Below are 10121 nucleotides of genomic sequence, written 5' to 3'. Positions count from 1 at the left end.
AAGTCTGATCTCGCGAGATTTGCCGCGGGTAGCGGCGTGAGAGTGCTGGATGCGTTTAGGGGGACCCCTGAGGGATTTCCAGGCCGGATTTGGGGTTTTCAGGATGAATTTCGCGGCTTTTTCCCGCTGAATTCGGGATTTCCCAGCTGGATTTGAAGGGGTGAGGGAAGGAGTTGAATCCCGAGAAGAGGGCGGAAGCGCCCTCACCAAAGATGGCGGCGGTGCTTCGCGTCTGATCTCGCGAGATTTGCCGCGGGCGGGTTTAGGGGCCCCCCTGAGGGGTTTTCGGGCCGGATTTGGAGTTTTCAGGATGAATTTAGGGATTTTCCCGCTGAATTCGGGACTTCCCAGCTGGATTTGAGGAAATCTTGACCGTTCAGCCCGAGGTGGGCAGCGAGGAGCGGGCAGAAGTGCCCTCAACCAAGATGGCGGCGAGGCTTCGCGGCTGATCTCGCGAGATTTGCCGCGGGTAGGGGTTGGGAGCGCTGGATGCTTTTAGGGGGACCCCTGAGGGATTTCCAGGCCGGATTTGGGGTTTTCAGGATGAATTTCGCGGCTTTTTCCCGCTGAATTCGGGATTTCCAGGCTGGATTTGAAGGGGTGAGGGAAGGAGTTGAATCCCGAGAAGAGGGCGGAAGCGCCCTCAGCAAAGATGGCGGCGAGGCTTCGCGACTGATCTCGCGAGATTTGCCGCAAGTGTGTTTTGGGCGATCCCCCCTGTGAGATTTTCAGGCCGGATTTGGGGTTTTTAGGATGAATTTCGGGGCTTTTCCCGCTGAATTCGGGATTTCCAGGCTGGATTTGAAGGGGTGAGGGAAGGAGTTGAATCCCGAGAAGAGGGCGGAAGCGCCCTCAACCAAGATGGCGGCGGGGCTTCGCGTCTGATCTCGCGAGATTTGCCGCGGGTGGGTTTAGGGGGACTCCCTGAGGGATTTTCGGGCCAGATTTGGGGTTTTCAGGATGAATTTCGGGGCTTTTTCCGCTGAATTCGGGATTTCCCAGCTGGATTTGAGGAAATCTTGACCGTTCAGCCCGAGGAGGGCTGCGAGGAGCGGACGGAAGTGCCCTCAACTAAGATGGCGGCGGGGCTTCACATCTGATCTCGCGAGATTTGCCGCGGGTAGGGGGTTGGGAGCGCTGGAAGCATTTAGGGGGACCCCTGAGGGATTTCCAGGCTGGATTTGGGGTTTTTAGGATGAATTTCGGGGCTTTCCCTCTGAATTCGGGATTTCCCAGCTGGATTTGAAGGCTCTTCGCTCCTTCAGCCCGAGGAGCGCAGCGAGGAGCGGGCGGAAGTGCCCTCAACCAAGATGGCGGCGAGGCTTCAAGTCTGATCTCGCGAGATTTGCCGCGGGTAGGGGGTTGGGAGGGCTGGATGCTTTTAGGGGGACCCCTGAGGGATTTCCAGGCCGGATTTGGGGTTTTTAGGACGAATTTCGGGGCTTTTTCCCGCTTAATTCGGGATTTCCAGGCTGGATTTGAAGGGGTGAGGGAAGGAGTTGAATCCCGAGGAGCGGGCGGAAGCGCCCTCAACCAAGATGGCGGCGGGGCTTCGCGACTGATCTCGCGAGATTTGCCGCGGGCGGGTTTAGGGGCCCCCCTGAGGGATTTTCGGGCCGGATTTGGGGTTTTCAGGATGAATTTCGGGATTTTCCCGCTGAATTCGGGATTTCCCAGCTGGATTTAAAGAGGGGAGGGGAAGGAGTTGAATCCCGAGAAGAGGGCGGAAGCGCCCTCACCAAAGATGGCGGCGCGGCTTCGCGACTGATCTCGCGAGATTTGCCGCGGGTGGGTTTAGGGGGACCCCCTGAGGGGTTTTCGGGCCGGATTTGGGGTTTTCAGGATGAATTTCGGGGCTTTTCCCGCTGAATTCGGGATTTCCAATCGGATTTGAAGGGGGAGGGAAGGAGTTGGAGCCTGAGAAGAGGGCAGAATCGCCCTCAAGAAAGATGGAGGGACGCTCTTTATCTCGCGAGACCTCGCGCGGGACTCGCCGACCAATCAGAGGGCAGGACTGGCAAAACTCCGGGCGGAAGCGGCTCCCGCGGTGGCGTCAGCGGCCACTTCCGGCGGAAACGCGGTGCATTGTGGTCCCGGCGGGGCCCAGCGGCGGCGGAGCGGGGCCGAGGCCGCGGGGGGGGGGGCGCGGCCCCGGGGGGGGGCGGGGCGGGATTTTGGGGGCACCGAGAGACCCCCGGGACCCCCCCCGGCAGCGCGGGATGGGCGACAGCGACCGCGGTCAGTGGGGGACCCGAGGGGGAGGCTTGGGAATGGGGGTGGGGGGAGGCTCTGAGGGGGATTGGGGGGGGTCTTGAGGGGGTTCTGAGGGGATTTGGGGATTCTGAGGGGGTTTGGGGGGGTTCTGAGGGGAATTGGGGATTCTGAGGGGATTTTGGGGGTTCTGAGGGGGTTTGGGGGGATTTTGGGGAGTCCTGAGGTGATTTGGGGGATCCTGAGGGGGATTTTGGGGGGTCCTGAGGGAATTTTTGGGGATTCTGAGGGGGCTTGGGGGGTCCTGAGGGGATTTGGGGGGTTCTGAGGGGATTTGGGGGGTCTTGAGGGGATTTTGGGGGGTTCTCAGAGGATTTTGGAGGGTCTTGAGGGGTTTTGGGGGGTTCTGAGGAGATTTGGGGGGATTCTGAGGGGATTTTTGGGGATTTTGAGGGGTTTTGGGGGTCCTGAAGGGATTTGGGGGGGTTCTGAGGGGATTTTTGGGGGCCCTGAGGGGATTTTGGGGGGCTCCTGAGGGGTTTGGGGGCTCCTGAGGGGATTCTTGAGGATTTTGGGGATTCTGAGGGGATTTTAGGGGGTCCTGAGGGGATTTTGGGGATTCTGAGGAGATTTGGGGGGTCTTGAGGGGATTTTGGGGGGTCTTCAAGGTGTTTGAGGGATTCTGAGGGGGATTTTGGGGGGTCCTGAGGGGATTTTTGGGGATTCTGAGGGGATTTTGGGGGTCCTGAGGGGATTCTTGAGGATTTTGGGGGTCCTGAGGGGATTTTGGGGGTCCTGAGGTGATTTTGGGGGGTCCTGAGGGGATTTTTGGGGATTTTGGGGGATTCTGAGGGGATTTTGGGGGTCCTGAGGAAGTTTGAGGGTGCCTGAGGGATCTGAGGGGGTTTTGGGGGGGATTTTGGAGATTTTAGGGGGGTCCTGAGGGGGTTCTGAGGGTTCCTGAGGGGGTTTGGGGGGTCCTGAGGGGAATTTTGGGTTATTTTGGGTTACTTTTGGGCTATTTTGGGTTAATTTGGGGCTATTTTGGGCTATTTTGGGTTGATTTTGGGCTATTTTGGGCTATTTTGGGTTAGTTTTGGGCTACTTTGGGTTGATTTTGGGCTATTTTGGGTTCATTTGGGGCTATTTTGGGCTATTTTGGTGCAATTTGGGGCTATTTTGGGTTAATTTTGGGCTACTTGGGTTAATTTTTGGCTATTTTGGGTTGATTTGGGGCTATTTTGGGTTAATTTTGGTGTATTTTGGGTTACTTTGGGCTATTTTGGGTTGATTTTGGGCAATTTTGGGCAATTTTGGGTTCATTTCGGGCTATTTTGGTGCAATTTTGGGGTATTTCGGTGCAATTTTGGGCTATTTTGGGTTAATCTTGGGCTATTTTGGGTTAATTTTGGGCAATTTTGGGCTATTTTGGGTTCATTTTGGGCTACTTTGGTGCAATTTTGGGTAATTTTGGGGTATTTTGGTGCAATTTTGGGCTATTTTGGGTTAATTTTGGGCTACTTCAGGTTGATTTGGGGCTAGTTTAGGTTAATTTTGGGCTACTTTGGGCTACTTTGGGTTAATTTGGGGCTATTTTGGGTTAATTTTGGGTTAATTTTGGGCAATTTTGGTGCAATTTTGGGCTATTTTAGGTTAATTTTGGGCTATTTTGGGGTATTTTGGGCTACTTTGGGCTATTTTGGGTTAATTTTGGGCTATTTTGGTGCTACTTTGGGTTGATTTTGGGCTACTTTGGGCAATTTTGGTGCAATTTTGGGTTAATTTGGGTTAATTTTGGGCTATTTTGGGTTAATTTTGGGTTGATTTTGGGCTATTTTGGTGCAATTTTGGGCAATTTTGGTGCAATTTTGGGCTACTTTGGGTTGATTTTGGGTTATTTTGGGTTAATTTTGGGCTACTTTGGGCTAGTTTGGGTTAATTTGGGCTATTTTGGTGCAATTTTGGGTTGATTTTGGGCTACTTTGGGCTATTTTGGGTTGATTTTGGGCTACTTTGGGTTAATTTTGGGCTACTTTGGTGCAATTTTGGGTTGATATTGGGCTACTTTGGGCTATTTTGGGTTGATTTTGGGCTATTTTGGTGTATTTTGGTGCAATTTTGGGCTATTTTGGGTTAATTTTGGGCTACTTCGGGTTGATTTTGGGCTATTTTGGGTTAATTTGGGGCTATTTTGGTGCAATTTGGGGTATTTTGGGTTGATTTTGGGCTACTTTGGGCTATTTTGGTGTATTTTGGTGCTACTTTGGGCTATTTTGGTGTAATTTTGGGCTATTTTGGGCTACTTTGGGCTATTTTGGGTTAATTTTGGGCTACTTTGGGTTAATTTTGGTGTATTTTGGTGCTACTTTGGTCTATTTTGGGTTAATTTTGGGCTACTTTGGGTTAATTTTGGGCTACTTTGGGCTATTTTGGGGCAATTTTGGGCTATTTTGGTGCAATTTTGGGCTACTTTGGGCAATTTTGGGCTACTTTGGGCTATTTTGGTGAAATTTTGGGCTACTTTGGGCTACTTTGGTGCATTTTTGGGCTATTTTGGGCTACTTTGGGTTAATTTTGGGCTACTTTGGTGCAATTTTGGGCAATTTTGGGCTACTTTGGGCTATTTTGGTGTATTTTGGTGCTACTTTGGGCTACTTTGGGTCGATTTTGGGCTATTTTGGGCTACTTTGTGTTAATTTTGGGCTACTTTGGGCTACTTTGGGTTGATTTTGGGCTACTTTGGGCTATTTTGGGTTAATTTTGGGTTGATTTTGGGCTATTTTGGTGCAATTTTGGGCAATTTTGGTGCAATTTTGGGCTATTTTGGGTTAATTTTGGGCTACTTTGGGCTAGTTTGGGTTAATTTGGGCTATTTTGGGTTAATTTTGGGCAATTTTGGGCTACTTTGGGCTATTTTGGGTTAATTTTGGGCTACTTTGGGTTGATTTTAGTGCAATTTTTTGCTCTTTTTTTGCTATTTTGAACCTTTCTCTGTTCATTTTGGGGGTCCCTGACCCGAATTTCGGGGGGTTCCCCCCCCCCCCAATCTCTCCCCTCCCCCCCCCAGACTGCCGGAGCCCCGACAGCTCGAGCGCCGCCTCCCCTCCCCCCCCCGCCCCTCCCCCCCCCGCCATGGGGTCCCCCCTGGGCCCCTCCCCCCCCGCTTTGGGCTCCCCGGGGCTGGCCCCGCCCCCCGCGCTGGGACCCCCCTTCCTGGGGACACCCCAAAACCTGGGGTACGGGACCGGCAGCAGCACACAGGTGAGAGGAAAAAAAATGGGAATTTTGGGGGAAAAATGGGGATTTTCGGGGAAAAATGGGGGGTTTGGGAAAAAAAATGGGATTTTTAGGAAAAAAAATGGGATTTTTAGGTGAAAAAATGGGATTTTTATGGGTAAAAATGTGAATTTTAGGGGAAAAAATGGGACTTTTAGGTGAAAAAATGGGGTTTTTATGTAAAAAAATGGGATTTTTATGTGAAAAAATGGGATTTTTATAGGTAAAAATGTGAATTTTGGGGGAAAAAATGGGATTTTTTGGGGGAAAAAATGGGGCTTTTGGAAGGGAAAAACGGGATTTTGGGGGGAAAAAATGGGATTTTGGGAAAAAAAATGGGAATTTTGGGGATTTTTGGGGAAAAAAAATGGGAATTTTAGAAAAATATATGGGATTTTTAGGTGAAAAAATGGGAATTTTAGGGGAAAAAATGGGGGTTTTAGGGGAAAAAATGGGGGTTTTGGGAAAAAAATGGGAATTTTGGGGATTTTTGGGGAAAAAAATGGGATTTTTAGGGGAAAAAATGGGGACTTTTTGGTAATAAAATGGGATTTTTTGTTATAAAATGGGAATTTGGGTTTATAAAATGGGATTTTTGGGGTATAAAATGGGATTTTGGGGTAAATGATGGGATCCCCGTTCCTGGGGACACCCCAAAACCTGGGATACGGGACCGGCAGCAGCACACAGGTGAGAGGAAAAAAAATGGGAATTTTGGGGGAAAAATGGGGATTTTGGGAAAAAAATGGGGGGTTTGGGAAAAAAAATGGGATTTTTAGAAAAAAAATGGGATTTTTAGAAAAAAAAATGGGATTTTTAGAAAAAAAAATGGGGTTTTTAGGGGAAAAAATGGGATTTTTAGGTGAAAAAATGGGATTTTTGGGAAAAAAAATGGGAATTTTGGGGATTTTTGGGGAAAAAAATGGGATTTTTAGGGGAAAAAATGGGGACTTTTTGGTAATAAAATGGGATTTTTTGTTATAAAATGGGTTTTTGGTATAAAATGGGATTTTTTGTTATAAAATGGGAATTTGGGTTTATAAAATGGGATTTTTGGGGTATAAAAAGGGATTTTGGGGTAAATGATGGGATCCCCCTTCCTGGGGACACCCCAAAACCTGGGCTACGGGACCGGCAGCAGCGCCCAGGGGAGAGGAAAAAATGGGATTTGGGGGAAAAAATGGGATTTTGGGGATTTTTGAGGAAAAAAAATGGGAATTTTAGGTGAAAAAATGGGATTTTTAGGAAAAAAAATGGGATTTTTAGGTGAAAAAATGGGATTTTTAGGTGAAAAAATGGGATTTTTGGGAAAAAAAATGGGAATTTTGGGGATTTTTGGGGAAAAAAATGGGATTTTTAGGGGAAAAAATGGGGACTTTTTGGTAATAAAATGGGATTTTTTGTTATAAAATGGGTTTTTGGTATAAAATGGGATTTTTTGTTATAAAATGGGAATTTGGGTTTATAAAATGGGATTTTTGGGGTATAAAATGGGATTTTGGGGTAAATGATGGGATCCCCCTTCCTGGGGACACCCCAAAACCTGGGGTACGGGACCGGCAGCAGCGCCCAGGGGAGAGGAAAAAAAATGGGAATTTTGGGGGTTTGGGGAAAAAAAATGGGATTTTTGGGGATTTTTGGGGAAAAAAAATGGGAATTTTAGAAAAAAAAATGGGATTTTTAGGTGAAAAAATGGGATTTTTAGGTGGAAAAATGGGATTTTTAGGAAAAAAAATGGGATTTTTTGGTAATAAAATGGGATTTTGGGGGGAAAAAGGGGGTTTTGGGAAAAAAAATGGGAATTTTAGAAAAAAAATGGGGTTTTTAGGTGAAAAAATGGGATTTTTTGGGGAAAAAATGGGATTTTTATGTAAAAAAATGGGATTTTTATGGGTAAAAATGTGAATTTTATGGGAAAAAATGGGATTTTTTGGGGAAAAAATGGGGATTTGGGAGGGAAAAATGGGATTTTAGGTGAAAAAATGGGATTTTGGGAAAAAAAAATTGGAATTTTGGGGATTTTTAGGGAAAAAAATGGGATTTTTAGAAAAAAAATGGGATTTTTAGGTGAAAAAATGGGGTTTTAGGGGAAAAAATGGGGGTTTTAGGGGTAAAAATGTGAATTTTAGGGGAAAAAATGGGGTTTTGGGGGGAAAAAAAGGGGTTTTTAGAAAAAAAAATGGGATTTTATGGGAAAAAAATGGGGTTTTTTGGGCAAAAATGTGAATTTTAGGGGAAAAAATGGGATTTTTAGAAAAAAATGGGGGTTTTAGATGAAAAATCGGGATTTTTATGTAAAAAAATGGGATTTTTATGGGTAAAAATGTGAATTTTAGGGGAAAAAATGGGGTTTTGAGGGGAAAAAAAGGGGTTTTTATGGGAAAAAATGGGATTTTTAGGGGGAAAAAAAGGGATTTTTTGATAAAAAATGGGAATTTTTAGCATTAAAGTGGGAATTTTTGGTGAAAAAATGGGATTTTTGGGGGAAAAAATGGGAATTTGGGAGGGAAAAAAGGGATTTTTAGGTGAAAAAATGGGTTTTTTATGTAAAAAAATGGGATTTTTGTGGGTAAAAATGTGAATTTTAGGGGAAAAAGTGGGATTTTTAGGAAAAAAAATGGGATTTTTAGGGGAAAAAAATGGGAATTTTGGGTGGAAAAATGGGGTTTTTGGGGGTAAATGATGGGATCTGCCCTGGGGACACCCCAAAACCTGGGGTACGGAACCGGCAGCAGCACCCAGGTGAGAGGAAAAAATGGGAATTTGGGGGAAAAATGGGGATTTTGGGGATTTTTGGGGAAAAAAATGGGAATTTTAGGTGAAAAAATGGGATTTTTATGTGAAAAAATGGGATTTTTTGGTAATAAAATGGGATTTTTATGGGAAAAAATTGGAATTTTTTAGGATAAAAATGGGATTTTGGGGGGGGAAATGGGGTTTTGGGGGGAAAAAATGGGGATTTTGGGAAAAAAATTGGGATTTTTAGAAAAAAATGGGATTTTTAGGGGAAAAAATGGGGTTTTGGGAGGGAAAAATGGAGTTTTTGGGAAAAAAATGGGAATTTTGGGGATTTTTGGGGAAAAAAAAGGGATTTTTAGAAAAAAAATGGGGTTTTTAGAAAAAAAATGGGATTTTTAGGTGAAAAATGTGAATTTTAGGGGAAAAAATGGGGTTTTTGGGAAAAAATGGGAATTTTGGGGATTTTTGGGAAAAAATGGGATTTTTATGTAAAAAAATGGGATTTTTATGGGTAAAAATGTGAATTTTAGGGGAAAAAATGGGGTTTTGGGGGGAAAAAATGGGGTTTTTAGGAAAAAAATGGGATTTTATGGGAAAAAATGGGGTTTTTTGGGTAAAAATGTGAATTTTAGGGGAAAAAATGGGATTTTTAGAAAAAAAATGGGGTTTTTAGGTGAAAAATCGGGATTTTTATGTAAAAAAATGGGATTTTTATGGGTAAAAATGTGAATTTTAAAGGAAAAAATGGGGTTTTTAGAAAAAAAATGGGGTTTTTAGGTGGAAAATGTGAATTTTAGGTGAAAAAATGGGATTTTTGGGAAAAAAATGTGAATGTTGGGGATTTTTAGGGGAAAAAATGGAGGTTTGGGGGGTTTTGGAAGAAAAAACGGGAATTTTGGGGAAAAAACGGGAATTTTAGAAAAAAGAATGGGATTTTTATGGGAAAAAATGGGGTTTTGGGGGGTAAAAATGTGAATTTTAGGGGAAAAAATGGGATTTTTTTGAAAAAAAATGGGATTTTTGGGAAAAAAATGGGATTTTTATGGGTAAAAATGTGAATTTTAGGGGAAAAAATGGGGTTTTTAGAAAAATAAAATGGGATTTTTAGGTGAAAAAATGGGATTTTTAAGGGAAAAATGAGATTTTTATTTAAAAAAGATGGGATTTTTATGGGTGAAAATGTGAATTTTAGAAAAAAAAGTGGGGTTTTTACGTGAAAAAATGGGATTTTTAGGGGAAAAAATGGGATTTTTATGTAAAAAAATGGGATTTTTAGGGGAAAAAATGGGGTTTTGGGGGGTTTTGGAAGAAAAAACGGCAATTTTAGGGAAAAAATGGGAATTTTAGAAAAAAAAAGGGATTTTTATGGGAAAAAATGGGGTTTTGGGGATTTTGGCCCATTTTTCCCGGGATTTTGGCCCATTTTTCCCGGGATTTCACCCATTTCTCCCCAGCTTTGCCTCCGATTCCCGCCCCGCGTTTCCCCCCCGGAATTCCTGGATTTTCCCCCCAGAATTCCCTGATTTTTCCCCCCACAATTCCCTGATATTTTCCCCCTGGAATTCCCGGATTTCCCCCCATAATTCCCATATTTTTCCCCCCACAATTCCCAGATTTTTCCCCATAATTCCCTGATTTTCCCCCCAGAATTCCCAGATTTCTCCCCCTGGAATTCCCAGATTTCCCCCCACAATTCCCAGACATTTCCCCCCCAGAATTCCTGGATTTCCCCCCTGAAATTCCCTGATATTTTCCCCCTGGAATTCCCAGATTTTTCCCCCCACAATTCCCTGATATTTTCCCCCCACAATTCCCTGGTATTTCCCCCCACAATTCCCTTTTTTTCCCTGGAATTCCCAGATTTTCCCCCCAGAATTCCCGGATTTTTCCCCTGA

At 44.8% G+C, this 10121-nt stretch overlaps 2 protein-coding genes across 2 annotated transcripts in view; both read left to right on the top strand.

The window, feature by feature from the left end:
• Window positions 1-1935: 1935 nt before the first annotated feature.
• LOC131588432 (basic salivary proline-rich protein 2-like) lies at window positions 1936-10020 on the top strand. The gene is made up of 3 exons (XM_058857303.1): window positions 1936-2238; window positions 5279-5472; window positions 9997-10020. Exons 1-3 carry the CDS (start codon window positions 1950-1952, stop codon window positions 10018-10020), a joined length of 507 nt encoding a protein of 168 aa, XP_058713286.1. The 5' UTR covers window positions 1936-1949.
• Window positions 8186-10121, top strand: part of RXRB (retinoid X receptor beta) — a 34422-nt gene continuing 32486 nt past the window's right edge. Inside the window, exon 1 of the mRNA XM_058857467.1 lies at window positions 8186-8229. The gene's annotated coding sequence lies outside the window, so the exon portion shown is untranslated. The remainder of the gene's footprint in view (window positions 8230-10121) is intronic.

The sequence above is a fragment of the Poecile atricapillus genome, chromosome 26 (genome assembly GCF_030490865.1).
Source record: "Poecile atricapillus isolate bPoeAtr1 chromosome 26, bPoeAtr1.hap1, whole genome shotgun sequence".
NCBI lineage: Eukaryota > Metazoa > Chordata > Aves > Passeriformes > Paridae > Poecile > Poecile atricapillus.
The sequence above is the reverse complement of the archived record's forward strand: the minus strand, read 5'-3'. Positions and strand labels throughout refer to the sequence as shown.